Raw genomic sequence first — 20311 nt, forward strand, 5'->3', positions numbered from 1 at the left:
TTGAAGGAAGAGATAAAGAAATGGGTGTGAAGGTTATAAAAAGTAGCATTTGTAGCACCTAATAAAAACATGGTTCTTTAATCAAGAAGTAGGTGACATCTAATGCCAGGGAGAGAAAAGAAATCAACTGTAGGAGTTGCCTCCATTACTTTGATTTTTCTTTAATTTTGCTGCCCTTCTTCTTTCCCCAGAAAAAATGGGACCAAAAATTAAGTAATGCTTAAAAAAAAAAAAGAAAGAAGGAAAGAAAGGTTAAATAGCAAAAACCTTTACTGAACAGTTACTATACTAAGTATTGTGCTAAATGTTTTACATCAATTAATCTCATATAATTTTTGCAATCATCCTCTGAGGCAAGTATAATTCCTATACCCATTTAACAGAGAAGGAAACTTTGGCATAGAGATATTAAGAATTTACCCAAAATCACAGTTTATGAAAGTAGAGTCAAAATGCAAATACAAACAAATTACAGAATCTATGATTTCAACCAATTTGCTCATACTGTCTCCAAAAAGAAGTTTCTCTGTTATTCTACTATTAAAACAAAAATAATCCTTGGCCGATCAGAGATTTAAAAAAACTTCTTCAACAATATAAATACCCACTAAGAGAGTAATAGCTATATATAATGAATTTCTGTAGGTAAATTTAAAATGTAAGACTAGGCTGAAGGTATAGTTCAGAGACAGTTCTTTCCTTGCGTGTTCAAGTCCTGGGTTCAGTACCTGGCATCATAAAAATCAATAAATCAACAAAATATAGGACTACAATTACAAACAAAATGAAAAACACAAAATCAAATTTCACTCATATATACTTTGATATCATTCTTAAAAGTTTAAAAATAATATCCTAATTATGTATAGAAACATAAACTGTCATGGGATGATTTAAAAGCTCAATTTATAACAATCATTACCTCTAGGGAATAAAGGAAAAGACTGGGATCAAGGAGAAGGACCAAAAGACTTTAATTTGTTTAAAGCAGCTATGAGAAACATAATGTTAAAATTTGATAAAACGTTGTATGTATACAGTGTTATGTTAGCTTTTATTTTTATCTACATATTTGAATTATTTCCCAATAAAATAAGTAATTTTTAAAGCTCCACAGGTAACTCGAATATATAGCCAGTTTGGGAAAAGAGAAAAAAAACTCAATTTCAAATACAGGTATAGTTATCCTCATTTTTTAAAATAATTGGATGTCTCTTTATGAAAAACATCTAGGGGTCAGGGTGGGGATTTAGCTCAGTGGTGCCATGCCTTCCTCACCAGCACAGGGTCCTGAGTCCCAAAAGAAAAGAAAAAAAATCCATGTTCCATAATTGACACATTGTAATCAACTCCCTCACCAATATCTATTTCCAGTCTCTTGTAAATGATGAAAAACTACAATCTTTGTGTGTATAATTTTACTATGTGTCAACATCTTCTCTATAGATTATGAATTATTAGAAACCAGAAAAAAAATATTATTTTCTAAATCTCCCACTTCTAGGTGACCATGTGCCCTGCTTTCTACTTTTCCCAGTAAAACTATTAGTGTCTTCTTTCACTCTCAAAAGTGACCGTATTTGGATGATAAATTGCAGTCACCCCACTCACTGCAATAATTTACAGAAGATATGACTACATCTCAGCATCTCTATATAAAACCCTCAAAAGACTTTATTTTTCATTCTCTAAAACAACACTCAAAATAATTTAGAAAAGACAATTTTTATTTATAAATAATGTTTAGAGTTGAGGATTTTATAACTCTACCCTCAAAAAAGCTTCAATACACCAAGAATCTTGTAATTATTTTACATAAGACTCAAAGATGTAAATTTAAAAATAGCAAGCATATTTTTTTTTACCTCCCAAATATATTATTTTCTTAATGTAAATTCAAACATAGGCTTTTCTCTGTGTGTGTGTGTGTGTGTGTGTGTGTGTGTGTGTGTGTGTGAGTGATACTGGGGATTGAACCCAGGCCTTTGTGTTGAGCTATACCTCAGATCTATTATTTTTTTATTTTAGGACAGGGTAACTTGCTCAGGCTGGGCTCAAACTATTGCGATCCTTGCCTCAGCTTACCAGAGTTCTGGGATTAGTTGTGGGCCTTTAAAGGTAATAACTACATGTTCCTTTAATTTTTCAATTTCATAGTTCAAAATTATTTAAACCAAAACTTAAATGAAAGATATCAGATATATCACCTGCATTTAAATCATTTACTGGCACTTCCAAAGTAGCTGCAACTTTTTTTAAAGTGTTCTGCATTTCTGGTCCAGTTTTAAAGGCTTCTACATGATAAAGAGCTGTAGCATTCCTTTCCACTTCAGTTAAAAACTTCTCACAATGATCAAAGAATCTCATTAGTTCATCATTAACTCTTGGAGGTCCACACTCCATATCTGAAAGAAATTATATATGCAAATTATATATGTAAACTACAGCATAAGTGACAATTTCAAGTTACTGAAAATTGTTTCAAGTGTGAAAAAGGTGCTCTAGTAACCTATGAATTGACACATCTGAAATAACACATACTGATCAGAAAGACAAAGGATTAAACTAACCCACATTTATGATGATCATAATGCATGAAAAGATATGTTTAAAAAGGCCAAAAACTTAGAGCATTGCAAATAAAATGTGCTAAAGCAATACCAGATAATGAAATAAAGATAAATGAAATAAATGTTTTCTTATAGTAAACAAAAATAATTAGGGAAATTATGAAAAGTGCAAAACTATGCTATGTAATTACTGTTACTGTCAGAAAGTTTTTTTTGTTGTTTTTTTTTTTTAAACACATTTATTTTTTTCTGGTACCAGGGATTGAACTCAGGACCTTGTACTTGCCAGGCAGGTGCAGCACCACTGAGCTATATCCCCAACTCCTCTACTGTTTCTGTGAGGCACAGAAAATTTGACAAAGCAAACTAAAAATTTGTAAAATCTGTAGGTACAAAGTAAGGAAGAATTGCATAGACTGAATTCTATACAATTTACTCTACTGTCTCTACTTTAAGCCAGAGTCTAAGAGTATTTTAGTTTCTCCATAACTGTCCCAAACAGTTATCACTTTACAAAAGATTCTGCTTTGGACAAAAACTACTGACAACAAGAAAAAACATACCATCTCAGGTCTCACGGTGCTAGGTGCTTCAGATTTGGTTTAGCTGCCAACTGAGCTTTCAAATAATTTTCATTTAGAATTTAGTGAGTTACATTATTTCTCATACATATATGTGTTGAAGAAGCACTCGTAATCATGCTTCAACTATTGGGGGTGCCTCTTAAATTTTTTTAGTCATATTTAAAATCTCTCAATCATCTGTTCTCCAACAGTTCATCATGAAAAGACCAGGTATCACTTCTGTATATAAAATACGAAAATATAGTTCTACCATTTTGCTATGGATGTGTATGCAAGCATAACAGATGTATAAATATGTTCTCTGATACAGATAACTCTTTTTTTTTTTTTTGGTTGATACAGATAATTCCGTTCACTTTTATTATCAAGTGAGTTACAGTTCTTAAGAAAGTATCATGAGTGGGAAGAAAAAAAGGCAAGTTTGTCATCTTTTTCTGAGCCCTCAAAATAGGATCTCATGTGGTTCTAGATAGTTAACTCTTATTATTATCTATTACTGCTGCCCTTCAAATAAAACAAAGGCATTGTTCTGTTCTATAAAAACACATAATCTAATTCAGTGGTCTCCCACAAAAGCCCAGATGTTTTCCCACAACAGGCAAAACAACTGTCTACAGATGATGACAAAAAGACTAGGCAAAGGGTTTAATCTTTGAGACTGAAAATGGTGGGTGGGAGGATGGGGGCTATTCTGAACTGTTTTGATCCCTGGCTTTGTCCTGAACTGTTTTTGATCCCTGTCTTTGTACTCTGCAGCAAATGACAATGCAATTTAAGGACCATAATTATTTCATTCCAGAAGGCCCTGTATATACTATATAGTATAGGCTGTGCTATTTTAAAATATGCTCCCTTTTCAGGTAATTTAAGAAATTTATGGTAAATTTTCACCCAAGCTAATAGAAAAAAAAATCCAGCTATAATTAAAAAACAGAAGTGAACAACTGAATAACACAAGTCAGCCAACCAAGTTATGCACAAAGCAGCAACAAGACAACACAGCCACTGAGAAATCCCCTGCAGATGGTTTAAATGCTATGGAAGAAAGGACAAACCAGACTTTTAATGCTTTTTCAGTTACACTGTGCAAATAAATGTTCCTCTTTCTCCTACCTTTGAAATTGACAAGAAACTATCAACATTTGTTTATCTCCTGGTTTCATGCTTTACACATTTATATTCTCATCAAATATGTTACAGGACAAATAATTGTTAAAAGAACAAGGTCTGAATAGATTTTCACATGTCCATAGCTAGCTGTATGCAAATTAGAAAATTATTTGGTATTTTTGTATTTCATTTTCTTCATCTGTGAGAAGGGATAAACTATTCATAGAGCAGTTACAAGAGTTTTGTTTTTGGTACCGGTATTCAAACTCAGGACCTTGCACTTAGAGGTAGGTGTTGGCACCACTGAGCTCAATCTCTGGCCCAGTCGCAAGATTTTGGTAAAGTAAATGTGAGGCATGCTTGGCATACAATAGGTGCTGAATGTTTACTATCATTACATGTGACCATAAAAACATTTTCTGAGGGAATAAGCATCATTCTGGAAAAAAGAGTAGAACTGGATTCTGGGCCTGACTAGTCCTTAAACTAGAGGACAACTGAGGCATAGTATTGGGCTCAGCTTGCTCACTTGTGAAATAGAAAGGATCCCGCTGGACCTCTAAAACTGAAAAGGTATAATTAATCGAATAAATTGGTAAGATAGCATGTGTAACCATGGACCACGGATATAATGAGACTCTATAGCAAATACAAGAACAAAACAAAAGGAAAAAATAGGGTATATAAAAGGCTTCAGAGCAGATTCCTAAGTCTAGAACCAATACCTGGAAAAGATGATAAGGAATAACGATCAATAAATATCAAACATGTACAATCTAAAATTTAAAAAAAAATTTAAGTGTGCTCAAGTGTAAAACTAGGTGCCAGGGAGGGAGTAAGGAATGGGTAGGGACTTAGAGGAGTCGATTCAATTTAGAAATGGGGAAGATCTCATCTACCTCCTTTCCTGCTGGATCACCAGCGTCTACTACAGCACCTGATATGTAGAAGGTGCTAAATTCATATCTGATGAATGACTAAATGAATAGAAGAGAAACAGTCAAGTCCACCATGCCCTGTGACCAGCAAAGGCATAGCTGGGAGGATGATGGATTGGGAATACAGGAAAGAGAGAAGAGGCTGGGCTTGGAGAAGTCCAGGTTTCGGAGGAGGCAAGATAGGGTTGTGGAGCCGGGCAGAGCCCCGGCCCCACGGCGCAATCACCTGCGATGTCGGGCGGCGGCAGCCCAGGGTAGTAGTGCTGCCACAGCCCCTGGAGGAAGGCGGCGCCGCTGTCCACGCAGCGGTGCTTGGAACTGGTGACCAGCCTCAGGCGGGCATAGCTCTCCGGGGTGAAGAGTGCCGGGAAGAGGGAAGCCAGGCGCAGCGCCAGCTGTCGCATGTCCTGCCGTCCCTTCTCCACCAGCTGCCCATCCATCCAGTCCGCGTACCACAGCGGCCAGTCCGCCAGCGCGCCGCCCGGGCCGCGAGACCCCGCACTGCCTGGTCTGCCATCCGCCGGCCCACGAGCCTGCAGCAGCCCGTGCAGCTGCCTCAGCTTGCTGATCTGTTTGGCCGTGGGGTAGCGGGTGCCGTGGCGGATGAGGGAGACCAGCTGCACCGGGGTGCAGGTCCCCTCTAGCAGCTCCGGGTCCCGCCTCGGAGCCTCGGGGTCCGACAGCAGCCCGGGGTTGACATCCTCGTAGCGAGTTTTGGTGCCGAAGTAGGGGCTGAGCACCGAGGTCGCCGGGTGCCTCGGCTCCAAGAGCGAGCAGCGCGCAAGCGACGAGAACAGAGCCGCAGCCAGGGCAGCGGCGGGCGATACGGAGGCCCTGAGGAGCCCTAGGGTACCGCAGAGAATCATGCTTGAGGTGCGGCCAGCCCAAGAGGCTCGCGGGCCCGACTTCCGGCTCCGGCGGGCAGGGGCGGGGCGGGCAGAGTGCACTTCCGGTCTGCGCCGCTCAAGATTCGCAGTTCCGGGCTGTCTTGCTTAACGCCTTCGTGAAGAATTCCTCCCTATCAGAAAACTCTGAGGAATGTGGCGCAGACGGAGCTGTGGGAAAACCCCAAGGATCTTGGTTTGCCTGTGACAAAGGTGAAGTAGGCGTCTCCCAGCGGGAGCGTGGGCGAGTTTCCTTTTAGCCAGCACCCTGGGAACTGACTTTAAAGACTCCCCGGTTTTAGTGAATGAATTCCAGACCAACCTTTTAACTTCCAAGGAATCCTGTCTACCAGCCTTACTCTGTCCCACTGTTTTTCAGAATGTCCTCGCTGAACCACCTACAGCTCGCTGGCCCTTGCTTGGGCTTCATGGGAGTCCCGAGGTTTACCCGTTGTTAGAGTTTGAACATACGCAGGATAAAATGAAGTAGAGTGCTTGGAAAGGGGCTTAGTTTACTAGGAATTTAAGCCCTGAACCTTTGGATTTATTTTTATTTGGGCTAGCAGAGCTAAGGGGTTAGAAGGACAAAGTAAAAAACAAAGTTGTTCTTGTGAACACGGCTGGCCAAAATATTATATAACTTCAGGTATAAGCTAAAATGCTAAAAGCATGCTTTTCGTCTGATGCTCTGAATAGCTTCAATAAATATTGCGGTTGTGATCATGAGGCTGCTGTTTGCCTGAGTGAGCTGCAGTCCTCTGATCCTGCTCCCCACGTCTTGCCTCTCTTCATTTTGAGACACCAAGACACTAGGGGAATCAGTGACAGAGACCCAATCCAAAAATGGGCATCTGAAATGAACAGACATTTCTCAGGCAAACAGGTAGAAACAGCAAATAAAAATAGGAACATTATTGACCAACATCATTGGTCACTTGAGACATGTGGATGAAAATAACACTGAAATTCCTCCTCACCCTACTCACTCTTTCTTGAGAAAGAAATCAACTCTCAAGAAATCAGCCAATAACAAATGCTGGCAGGGCTGCATGGAAAAATGAACCCACTAAGTACTATTGTCATCTCCTTGTCTGAACACCAATAGGATATATTACTTTTTCTTGTTAATTTTATTATCTTATTAAAGATCTATAATAATTTATCCAATTTTAAACTAATCAGGTCCTGGGTGCTGTGCTTAGCTCTAGGAATCTGTAGACAAAAAAGATATGGGACATGTACAGAGGAAGTCATAGTGTTCATGAATAAACAGATACAAAGACAGAATACTTATAATTAAGTGTAGTGCTCTAGGAGATATTGGAAAACTAATATAGGCAAATGTCCTTTTATTCAATTAAGTTATATGCTGCTAAAGATTAGGGTCCCATTTGATATTCCTACATATGGAGGAACCTCCTGAGCCCCTAGAACATCTAGCATAGAGATGAGTATTAAGTAATTATTACACATTCATTACCTTGAATTCTTCTGTGAAAAATTTAATACTAGGAGCCTTAGAGGGAATATTAGCCCAAAGCAATCACCATTAAGATTCTGTGTGAAGCCTCCAAGTCTATGAAATCTTAGAAAAAAATAGACCCTTGATTCACTTAGAATCCAAGTTCCTATGCATTTTAGCAAGGGAAGCTCATGTATAATCTTGACTCTGGAGGGAAAGCTATATGATAAACTAGCTTCAGCAGCAGGAGCTAGATATAAGCAGATGCCTACCTATAATACTGGCCAAAGGACTCACATGTTAAAATGAAAATCAAGCCTAAAGGAATATGGTCAAATTGGACTCCAAAATAGGTTTGCTGTCAAGCAAAGCTGTCCTGGAGACCAGTACTGGGGCATGGGTATATGGTCAATACGGGGGGACCATGGATATCTTTTGGGGATTAACAAGGTTTGCTGTGGGCAAGTAATATATTTGTTTTGTAGCTAAGAATGGTGACCCTACAGAAACCTGGATATTGGCCAGTGAAATTTTGTAGGCAAAGCAGTGTTACTTAAAGATGCTTAGATTGGACAGCTAACCAACACTTCCAACAGAGAATTCTCACTGGAGTTTATTGCAGTTTATGTAACAGTGGAGTTTTATTGATGTAAAGTTCCTTCTTCCTCCAATACACATCTGTGTTTTTCTGGCTATGTACTGAGTTAACTTTGGGGACTGGGAATGATGGCAATTGACAGATCACAGCTCATTAGCTGAACGTTTACTTAGCCTTTTGCTGAAGCCAATCACAAACAACCCAGTGGCAAATTTGAAAGGTCTAAGTTCCAAGAAAGAAATTTTGACTAAAGGAGTTAAATAAATTCTGGGGTTCGTTTGGGCTTTTACAGCTAGTAAATACTGTTACATGATCAGAAACACCCCATGAAAGCAAAAGGGTGGGACAGGAAAGGCATGTACAAAGCGCTTTTGAAAAGAATGTAGGAGAGGGCTGGGGATTTAGCTCAGCGGTTTGGTGGCCTGCCTTGCAAGTGCAAGGACCCGAGTTCAATCCCCAGTACAAAAAAAAAAAAAAAAAAAAAAAAAAACCCACTGCATAATTTTCTAAAGAACATTCTTAATTTAAATAACTACTAGTGTGTGAGTACACTTTATGCTTCTAACACAGTATTACATGGATTTTACAATTTTAATTTTTCTAACATCCTAGTAATGAGGATATTATACATCAAACCCACAGTAGGTAGCCAAATGGGAATCGAACGCTGATCTGTGTCATGACAGAGCCAGCTATACCCCAGCCTCCCTATGTACAAATGTGTTGTCCTTGGCTCATTACTGTACTTAGGAAGTTAAGGCACAAAAGTCCAGTGCATATAGTTTCGCTGTGATGTGGCTAGCATCCATTTCTAGAAATGCACATAGGAATCGTACTATGACAATAACAAGAGATAATCTAGATAGGTCTTATTTTTAAACATTTGTATAGGTACATGTTTGCTGTACATAATGTTTACATTCCTGTATGGAGTTACACAGTTCATCTCAATTCCTTTTTTCATCTCCATTACTTCCACTCTCTATCCCCTTCATTTCTTCATTGCTAATCTTTACACATTTGTTAATAACTGAAAAAAATGTGCATGTTTCCTCGATAGAGCACAGAGGACCAGTTTTCTGCTAGTCCTGATGCTAACTGCAAGGGACCGAGACCTTTGGTATGGGCAAACATATTTGTAAACAACTCAGTGTAGTGAAGAAATACAGTTCCTTCAGTTCCCTGGGGGTTCAGAGGAAGGTGGGACCCATTGCTTTAGAGGGTAAGGAGAACTTGCAAAAGGAGGCAGCGTTTGAGTCAGGCCTCAAAGGAGTTGACCTCTGCCTTCTAGACTGAGGGAAGCAACTCAGAATAAAGCTTTGAGGGATGGCCCTGAACAAATTGCTAAAGGATGAGCCATAAAAGTGCTACTATGCTTTATAATATCATATAGAACATAGTCTAAATTATAAATGGATGCTAATAAACTAAATGAGGTAAGAAAATGAATGCAATTTACAACCATAAAGTTATCATTAGCGATCAACTAATGAGATAGCAAATATACTTAGGTAATGTCATATGGTATATATTGAGATACCACAGATAATAACGAAGACAATACATCCTGGAGACAGGAAGCCTCAGCTTATATCGTGTCCTGTGTGAAAGGGGGCAAGAACGAATAGATCCCTTATTTTTTGAATCATTGATTTGCAAATGCAACTGATTTCAGACTTTCACGTTTTTAAAAAATTGCTGCCTTTTAAATTTAGAGAGGAGAAAAAAAACCTGTACTTTGAAATTTTATTATCTTAGATTCATGCATGACATATGGTGATACGTTTTCTGTGTCTGTTAGTGTCAACTTATCTATGTAGCTCTAATTTTCCTTATTTGTTTGTTAGATCAATTGTGCTATAAGGTTACATTTAGGCTGGTGTTTTTATGTTTGCTTTGGTATGTGTGTCGTGCCTCAAAGGATAAAGGGACAATAGTGCCATTCCTATTTTAGAAATGAAGATCTAGAAATACAAAGTTGAAGAGATAGGTAAGACTGAGCTGTAGGCTTAGCATATGAAATTCGTCAAGACCCATTGTGCTGTTGGGAAAACACAATAGGCACTGGTATCTATCTGATAGGTCTGAACTCAAATTTGACCTTTTACATATCTGGACTTTTCTATTCTCTAATGGCTGGATTGTGGATAGTTTTTAAAAAAGCAGAGTTAATAGTACAGTACCACAATAATCCATAGGATAGATTCTCCTTTCTTCATTTTTTTTCATTTGAAATTGCCTTCCTCACAGAAAGTTTGACATTTGAGCTTTTAATACAAACATTCTCCTATGTTGATTTTCCAGAACATTGCTCAGCTTTTCACTTTGCGTGAACATTTACCAAAGTCAAAGAGACCACAAGTAAAGTGTCTGACATTGTAAAATAATTTATCACGTATGACAGAAAGAGTCATGATTGTGAATGGAGACGGGTGGGTGTTAGCTCTGCCTGAATTCTGAGTCCGAGCCTGGCGCCTGACTGAATGGCCAAACTCTGTTTCATAGATCCTTCTTGTGGGGGCAAATATGCAGTGACTTATGTTCCCTGTTTGACCTTTTACTGTTGTGATTTTTCAAAACCACAGAACTTAATTTCAGGTGTCATCCCAAACACCACAGTCAAATGTATAGTTAACCAACTGGCAAACCAAGGATAAACTAATGGATAGGATATAACCATTTACCAAGTAACCCCAGTCAATATTCTTAAAGGTTTGGTATCTGATACTTCTGAGAGATGTTTGCTTGAAGATGACCAAATAAATATAAAAGTAGAAAATATTGATAAACTCTGGGACAATAAACCTCAGTTAGGCAGTGTCACTTGCCAGGATGACATATGTGATTGTTCTCATCTATGTGTATCACAGTCTTGCTTTCTGTTCTCAATTTGTGAAATGAAATTTATCAATTGTTATAGATTTTTTCAGTGTTTTCTCCCTGAACAATATTGAGAACAATGCCCTAGTTCATAAAGTTTAAAATCCTTTGCTTGGAATTCAAGTTAATTTATTTTCATTTATGGAGAAGCTATAGCATGTTATGAATATCATGTTATGAATAAGAACACAAACTCTAACTTAAATGTCCAGCCCTGCCACTTACTGGCAGTGTAAGCTTCAGCCACTGAACAAACCTGGGTTAAAGTTTTATTATCATAAATAAGGGCAATAAAACCAACTTCATAGGGTGGTCATGAGGATGGAATGATGCTTACATAGTACTTCTTAGAATAGTGACTGGTCTAGAAGAAACTGAACATTTTTTATGTGCCAGGCATTGGGCAAGCTACTACAATGTAAAACAAATAGTATCTTCTTTCTCAGTGAGTTGGTAGCCTAGTATGAAGGCAAGAGAACTACTGCCCATGAGGTAAAACCAGTCTGCCATGTGTTTTCTGTAAATAAATGTATGTTATAGCACAGCCATACTCACTTGTTTACATATTTATGTATTTGGTGAATGTTGTTATGCTTCAGTAACAGAGCACAATAGTAGAGATAGAGATGGTGTGTCTCGTAAAATTAAAATAAAATTTCTAACTGACCCTTTATGGAAAAAGGTTGTCAAGTGAAGAAGACAGAAATATGAACCAAGAAATTTTATACAGTGTAGCAGATGGGCTTGGTGTAGGGTTCATCATGTGTTATCAGTTATGTGCTCTGTGCTGTTGATAACATGCTGAGTCCTGGGAATAACCATAGGGAATAAAACAGACAAAAGGTATCTCAATATACAAGGAGTTAGAAGATAATAAGCCAAAAGTAAGTAAATCAGCACAAAGGTCCAGTGAACACTCCAGTATGTGCAGTAGGGCTGTATCAATGTCCAATGGACTATGGTCATCTGTAATCAGATTCCACTCAAAAATCTTAATTTCTGCCCATAATCTCTGTTCAATAAGCCTATCCTTTCATTAACCTTAACGTATAGTATGCTGCTGGTAGAAGACCTTGTGTGCAGTGCTTTATAAAGTTTTGCTGAATGTAGAACGGCATCGCCATCCTTTCTCCAGTTTTCCCTTTTTTGGAAATGCCTATTTTATTTTCTTGACTCTATTAATTTTTCAATGTCTGAGTGAAGTGTTTTTTTTCCCCCCTCTAAAATTCCTCTGGTATTTCTCCATTTCTCCATTACAGAAACTCATTGCAGTTTCATCACAAGGAGCTACCATGTTGTGGTTCAATGTACCTACACAGTAGAGAAAACAGGTAAATGTGAAGGTCCAGATAAGACTTGAACTTATTTTTATAGGAGAAGTTAGATTACCATAGGTAGAGCATTACAGATGAGAGTTTTGTAGGACAATGGAGATTCTCAGTGACCAATATTCACAAACATTATAATGCTCATAATGAAAAGAGCAATAAAGACAAGGGGGAAGGAAAATGTGATAATACAGTGCTTCTTACAGGATACACGTGAAGAGAAGCAGGTTAAATGAGAGCTTTCATAGAAGAAAGAACAGCATATTCTCAGAGGAAGTGGGAACTTGATGGAATTGAGGAATTTGAAACCTTTTAATTGTTTACATCAAACAAGGGCAGCTGTGAGAAAAAAGCCTTAACTGAAAACAAGACCGAGCTTTGTAGGCTAAGAAATAGGAGCCCATGGAAGACCTTATGGAAAAACTATGAGAGTAACAGAGACTGTGTTATAATCTGGAAAACAAAGCCAAATGGAGTGCGATTTAGGAAGAATGACTGCTGTATGCCAAATGCTAGATTGATACCATCCCGTTTAATATTCACAAGTGCTCTCCAAATTAGGAATGGTTTTATTGATAGAGGAAATATGAATCAAAGAAATTCAGTAAATTGTTCATAGTCGCAAAGCTAAAAAGTGGATGAGCTGAGATTCAAATTAGGTTTACTGACATGAATAGTCTGTATTCTCTCTTACTAACCCCCTCTATCTCCTTCAGCATGGTATAGTGGCGAATGGTGAGGAGACAGCCAGGTGGCAGAGATAGCTTCACATGGAAAGCTAGAAGTATGAGAATTGATTGTACATCCAGACAGCCAGTGACTGTGTCATTGGGTCCGCTGCAGAAGATATGGATGGAGAATAATGGGACGTGGAGAATAATCAGACCTAGTAAGCATTTGGATCTTATCCAACAGATGACAGCAAACTATAGAAACCATGCAAATCCCATCTCAGAAAATTACATGAGCAGATTTGTTTTATCTACTAACTATGAGGCAATATAAAGATCTAGACAAGGGTGTGAAAAAATGGCCAGTACGATATAACAGTTTAGGTAAAAAAAAAAAAAAAAAGAAGGTCTAAAGTAAGGTAGTGAAAAGGTGGGAAAGAGTTCATGGAAACTAATTTAAAAGATGGAAAGAATAAGTGAGATGAACCTCCTAGAACTGAGAGCACATTGAGAGACACGTGGGAAATACGGTGGGAAAGGCTAAGAAGCTTCTGCTCTCATAAAAGACCACAGCACCGCTGGCTTTAACGGAGAGTAGGTCAGAAAGGCAAGTGGGGAAATTTCCTGTAACTGTACAGGTCATAGGGACAGATTCTGTAACCTCAGGATGTCTTGTCAGCCATGTGGTCTAGGGTTATTCACATATAGAAGAAAAATTATGTGATAAGGATTTTTAGAAATATCTTCATTTTCCTCTCTATTCCTCACTCCCAGTATTTATTTTAAATCTGAACAAATTAAAAATAGAGAACTGGCCTTTGTGTCCAGCCATATACATTACACAGCAGCAATTTACTCCTGTTGAAATTTGGAAATAAATGAAATTCTAGTTTAATCTTAAAGACCAAGAAAAAAGTCAGGCTAATGGGCCCATTAGAGATGTTGACTTATTTTACCTCTTAGATTTTTCTGGATTTTTGATGGCTGATAAGAAGTATGTTGGGGAAGAAGTAAGCACAATTGGCCTACTACCCTGAGAGAAAAGAAAAGCATTTAATTGTTAAATTGTTTATTCCAAAAGGACACATTATAAGCTTCTTAAGGTTACCACCTGTGGGTGAGGGATGCTCAAGATAAAATGTGTAATTATGCAGTTTCCTAAATCTGCTCTTCAATGACTGGTTTCTCAATTAGTGAAGTTCAGTCAAGCATTTTCAAGAGACAGAGCAGTAATACTTAAGTCATAAAATTTTAAGTGTAGAAATAATGAAAGATTTCTATGTATATTAATTCAATGTCTGTATACATTTCAGAAGTATCTGCATATATTTACATATTCTTTAAAATGAGCCACATATTTTTGCCTATTCTTTACATAGTCCAGGATATGCAAACTAAAAATTTCACCTACTGTCATAAACATATAATATATATCTTTCAATGCTATACTCATCTATATGAAATTTGAGTACTGCTGGTATTTAAAGTGGGGAAATAACAAGCAAATCAGACATCTTATTTCTTTTTGCGGTCTGATCTTAACAATCAGGTCATATTTTGAAAACGAACATACACCAAGTTTTAAATTTTTTTAGTCTTCACAAGGACTTTTAAGTAAGTAATATCCTGCACTTAAGCATGCTCTTTGATTGTGAAGTTTAGATCTTTAACACAATTTATAATGAGTTTGACATCATGCAAACTTCATTTCTAATCTTTAAAGTGAAGATAATTTTTACCACATAGGGTTGATGTAAAAATTGAAAAGGGCTAAAGGTGTAGGGAAAGTGGGAGGGTAGGGGAAAGGGAATAAGGGAAAAGAAAAAAATAAGAGAAAATGAAAAAATTGAAATAAAGTGTTTGTAAATGGGGAGGGGAGGAGGGGGTGAAGGGAAGGCAGGGACAAGGGGAAAAAAATGAGAACGAAGACCTGTCATGTAAAGGTACAAGATCCCAGTAATGAATGCAACTGTACTGTATACCTAGAATGTACCAATAAACTTAATAAAAAGAAAAAAATCTTATATTTATTTAGAAATTAAAACATCTCAGTACGGCTTTGGCATATAGTGAGTTCTGAGTGGTATGAAGACTAGCATTGGAAATAGAAGCACAGTTCAGAAAGTGCCAGTCATTTCCTGTTAGAATATGCAAGGTTTAATACAGACTTGCATCTGGGAAATACAAGCTAACTGGCAAGCAGTATTCATAACTCAGCTGTCCTTGGGTTTTTCCTGTTCAAGTGGAAATGGACAGTTCATTGTCACCTGGCAAAGCATACCTTAAACAAAGCAAAGCAGAAATGGATTTAAAATAAGTAATTAAATACAAAATGAAGTAATTTCCCTTAGTCATTAATCCCCATCTTTTCTTTCAATAATATGCAATTTAGGTTCTTTCCTCCCAAACTTTCCCAAGAATTCATGTGTATAGGCTTGGCTCTGGGAGCACACTTGTACATATACATTTCTATTAGAGGTACATGGGCTTGTGGAAAATGTGTGTGTGTGTGCTCACGTGTGTACTTGTAAAATCAGCCAAGAGAACTAGAGAGAAATAAACAAACTGGCTCCACAAAGAAAGGGAGATACCTATTTTGTTCAACGTGCATGCCTCCTTCAGTGTCTGACACAAATATCACTTAGTAGGAGCTCAACATGTCTTTGTTAGTGAACTCATGAAGATTTATAAATATTTATATAGTGTGTCTGCATATGTGCATGAATATATTAAATTAGCCTCATCTCTCAGAAAATCTGTCATTCAGGATTTTAGTCACCGTATAAGTAGGGAGGAACAGAAGATCTGTGTTACATCTATTTTCAAAAGATCCTTATTTTACTTTTCTAGTAATGAGACTGAAATAGCCATATTTGTTCTGACTAGGGCTTGGAATTAGGCAACACCCACATACAGTCAAAGACAATTTTTTATTAATCTTCTCAGAATTAGGAGTTGTTAGAACATTGAAAAAGCAGTATGAAAACTACCAGATATCAAGAATATTCTTAGCACAGTGCAGATGCTCCAAACCTTAAAAATGCTTAAGTGTGAGTGACAGTTAAGCAGGTTGTAGTCTAATTTGAGCTTCAACTAAGTGTAAATAATCAGAATATATTAATTGGAAGCATTTGCTGGAAGATTTATTCAGTATGACCCTCCTAAATGTGACCTCTTAAGTAAATAAGAAACAAGAACAGTAGCAGTAACTACTTACTAAATGCATATTACATGCCAGCAATCTGCTAGGGATTTCCTACATTCTATTTCATTAAATTGTACAGCAATCCTATGAAGTGACTTTGTGTTTTATATTTTATATAGAGACATTGAGGCTCAGAGAAATCACATAACTTACCAAGGTCACAGAATGTGTAATTTAGATATAGATAGATAGATAGACAGATGGAGAGACAGATAGATAGATAATAGGGACCTCCAACTCTCAGGCTAGGTTTACATTGGGGGACTGAAGAGATATTTTCTCTACTATGTTGAATTTTATAGATTTAAGTCCAGTTGTTTCTGACTTTGAAGCCATTGTGTCTATATTACTCTATTCTAAAATATGACATTTTTTAGGGAAAACCAAGTATTTATTTAAGCTGAGCATTTAAATTACAAAATCACATATTTTCACCTGAAAACAAAATATTCAAGAACATCAAATTGAAGAGTTCTTTGAACAGACTCATTCCAGCCATGTCCTTTCTTTCTTTGGTCATATCCTTGATTTGCCACATTTTTCTACATGCCTATCCTCAGAATTTATCTACATGCACAGTACCTTGTAGAAAAGTAAACAGGCAGAAAAAAAAATGCTTTCAAAGAAGCTAGAAAGATTATAGTCTGAAATCTTCTCTCAGAATGACTTACTATGTAACAAGAGAGAAAGGAAATGGAAAGAGAACAGAAGTTAGTCTGCTTTGGGAAGGACTTCCAGAGGCGTGGGAGAAGAATTTGCCATGGTAACTTCTGCATCATCCTGTAGGGGTGGCAGGAATGCCTCGAGGGGAAAAGAGGACATCTCTTAAAATCCTATCTCTTGTTTACTAAAGCTGGAAATTCCATAAAAGGAAACTTGAATCAATGGGTAGGACACTCTGGGCTCCTCCTAATATGACGTTGATTTTATGATCAGAGACGAAGTTACTTATCTAATAACCCAGTTCACTTTTCATTGCTACCTAGCATTGCTCTAGGTCAAGTTACTTAACATCAGTTTTAGGATAATCCCTGTCTAATGAACAAATTTCCTAAAGCCACAATACCCCGATGTAATTTATTTTTCAAAGAAAGGTATTTCTGAGAATAAAAGAGGAAACCATTCATTACACTAGAACAAAGCCCAAACCCAGAACTAACTCTGACAAATTAGGACAAGTGATAACCCTACATAAAACTGATCTTGATCTCCACTTTCTGAAGATATTTATTGGAAACAAAGACCACTCGATAGGCAGGTACTATTTATTCAGAATTTGCTGAAAAGCACGAGAGTCAGCCGTCATCACTTTGGTTAGGTAGATAGGCAGTATAGTAGAAAAACTTTATAGAAGGGAGAGGGAGATCCTCAGTCTTATTCTGATTGGATATTTTTTTTTTTTTTTAGAGCACGAAACCAGAGACAGGCTAACTGGAAGCAGAGCATTTTATATGAATATTTGTCCTTGTCTTGTTCCGAGTCACTGCCTGAGTCCTAACACTTTGAAGCCAATTGCTGCAGAGAATGTTGGTCAAAGATCTATTGTCATACATGACCTGGCTATGTCCATTTATATATTTAATTGTTCAAATTGAATTGTTTACTTAATATGATATCGCACTGGGGATTTTAAAGAACACTTTATCTGAACTGTCCAAGGTTGTTTCAAAGGTATTTCCATGTTTTAATAAGTAATTATTAAATTTGTATAATTTCTAGGTCATTAAATTGTTTTAAATCATATACATACCTATATGTATATGTCTATATCTTTCATTTATTTTCTTTTGAACACTTGAAATTTTAGCCCGTTTGTTGACAAATGGTCCATCTAACTGTAAATTTGTATGTTTAATTTTATTTTTATAGTATTTCAAGAGATGTAAAATCTCAACATGCAAAGGGTTATATTTATCTACATTTTGAGTTTATCTCTATTTTGGGTAAACAGTTCATTAGGCACATTTTCTTACATAAGATGAAGCATTGCTGCTGATAATTTTGTTGCTTGCACCCTCTGTCTGCATTCCTGTCCCAAATTAGGGATTGTGGGGCTGAGGATATACCTTTAAGCACGTGTGCAGCCCTGAATTCAATCCCCAGTACCAAAACGAGTAGGAATTACAGTTAGTAGGTTGGGGGGAAGGGAGCACGTGCAGATGAGGATAGCTCTAGATTCTTCCATGTGCGTTTTAATGTAGAAAACTGAAGACTTTCATCAATTTTAGTTGTGATCATATTTTAGTTATGTCTAAATTTTTAAATGTGTAAGTGAATTTCTATGTCCTTTATAAGAAAGAAATTTTATCTCCAGGGATATATTAAATGAATTTGACTCTTCAATGTGAAATAGAAGACTTTCAAAGCCTAAAGAGTTTATTAATGACAGCAATCTAAAATCAAAGGAAAACTCTTAGCAAAAGAAATCTGCGTTTAGAATTGATAATGTAATTAAAATGAAAATTTATGACTACATTATTTTCATAGAACTTATAAAATGTGTGTTAGGATTTTTAAAAATTAATTTTATTGTTATGTTTAATGTATACAATATAATGACATTCATTGTTGGAAATTTGTACCTTTACATAATCAGTCTTTGTTCTTATATTTTCCCCATTCCCTTGCCCTCCCTTCAATCCCTCCCTCTCTCCCTCCCTATCTACAAAGACTTTGTTTCAATTATTTTCATTTTCTCATAATAATTCTATTGCTTTCTTTCCTTTCCCCTCCCATTTCCCTTTCTGCTTTGTACCTTTTCTTCCTATTTCACATTATCTATTATACCTTATCTGCACTTTCAGTTTCTCACACTAGAGAAACTATTCAGTATTTACACATGTGTGTCCTGTTTATATCACTTGAGCATATCACGTCAATGTTCATCCATTTAGCTATAAATGTCTCTAATTTCTCATTTTTTATGGACCAGTAGTATTCCAAGATCTTTATCAAGAAAAAAAAATGAATAATTGGAACAAAAAACAGACATGAAGATCAATGGAACAGAATAGAGGATGCAAAAACAACCAAAAGCGCATTCAAATATTTGATCTTCGACAAAGGGGCCAAAACACACACTGGAGAAATGTATCTTTAATAAAAGATCTTGGGAAAACTAGCTCTCCACATGCAGTGGACTGAAACTAGACTCATATATCTCACCATGTTTAAACTAAGATAAAAAATGGATCAAAGAACTAAATATTAAATCAGAAACACTTTACCTTCTGGAAGAAAAAATAGGTCAGTGGTGGTGAACCTACAGCAATGAGTGGCATAGTAGGCTGTTTGTATCACTGAAAGCTCTGAAAGGTTTGCCATTGTTGAAATAAGTAAAACTCTTTAAAATCATAGGCATAAGCAAGGACTTTCTGGACAGAATTTCAGTTGCACAGGAAATAGTTCCAAGAATCAACACAAAGGATCATATCAAATTAAAAAAATTCTGCACAGCAAAAGCAACAACAACAGAGTGAACAGACAACCTACAGAATGAGAAAAAAAGTTTGCCAGTGATTCCTCACAGGACTCATATCTAGAATATATAAAACAAAATTACACCCTCCAAAATTAAAGACCCAATCAAAAAATAAGTGAGAAAAATGAATAGACAGTTCACAGAAGTACAAATGGTCTATAAATACATGAAGAAATGTTCAATATCACTGGTCATTACAGAAATGCAAAGTAAGACCACACTGAGATTCCATCTTAACCCAGAAAGAGTGGCCATCATCAAGAAACAAAATAATTACAAATACTGGAGAGGATGAAAAGAAAAAGGAGCCTTTCTGTATCTATAGAATGTAAACTAGTACAATGACTATAGAAATCAGTATGGAGATTCCTCAAAAAACTAAAACTAGAAACTCCTTTTGACTCAGCTATTCCCCTTCTAGGCATCTTCCTGAAAGAGTTAAAGACATCATATCACAGTGATACATGCATACCCATGTGTATAGCAACACAATTCGTAATAGATCAATCTTGGAAGTGGCCCATATGTTCAACAACAGATGAATGTATAAAGAAATTGTGGTATTTACACACAATGGAGTATTACTCTTCCATAAAGAGA

General features: G+C 36.8%; 1 protein-coding gene across 1 annotated transcript in view; it reads right to left on the reverse strand.

Moving 5' to 3' along the window:
• The window catches only part of Minpp1 (multiple inositol-polyphosphate phosphatase 1), a 47071-nt gene extending 40945 nt beyond the window's left edge, over positions 1-6126 (reverse strand). Inside the window, exons 1-2 of the mRNA XM_010610091.2 lie at positions 5429-6126; positions 2208-2405 (exon numbers count right to left, since the gene is read on the reverse strand). Coding sequence (XP_010608393.1) covers positions 2208-2405; positions 5429-6068 — 838 coding nt within the window. The 5' untranslated portion in view covers positions 6069-6126. The remainder of the gene's footprint in view (positions 1-2207; positions 2406-5428) is intronic.
• Positions 6127-20311: the final 14185 nt, after the last annotated feature.

Source organism: Fukomys damarensis, unplaced genomic scaffold (assembly GCF_012274545.1).
Source record: "Fukomys damarensis isolate Sample0158 unplaced genomic scaffold, DMR_v1.0_HiC HiC_scaffold_73636, whole genome shotgun sequence".
Classification (NCBI taxonomy): Eukaryota; Metazoa; Chordata; class Mammalia; order Rodentia; family Bathyergidae; genus Fukomys; species Fukomys damarensis.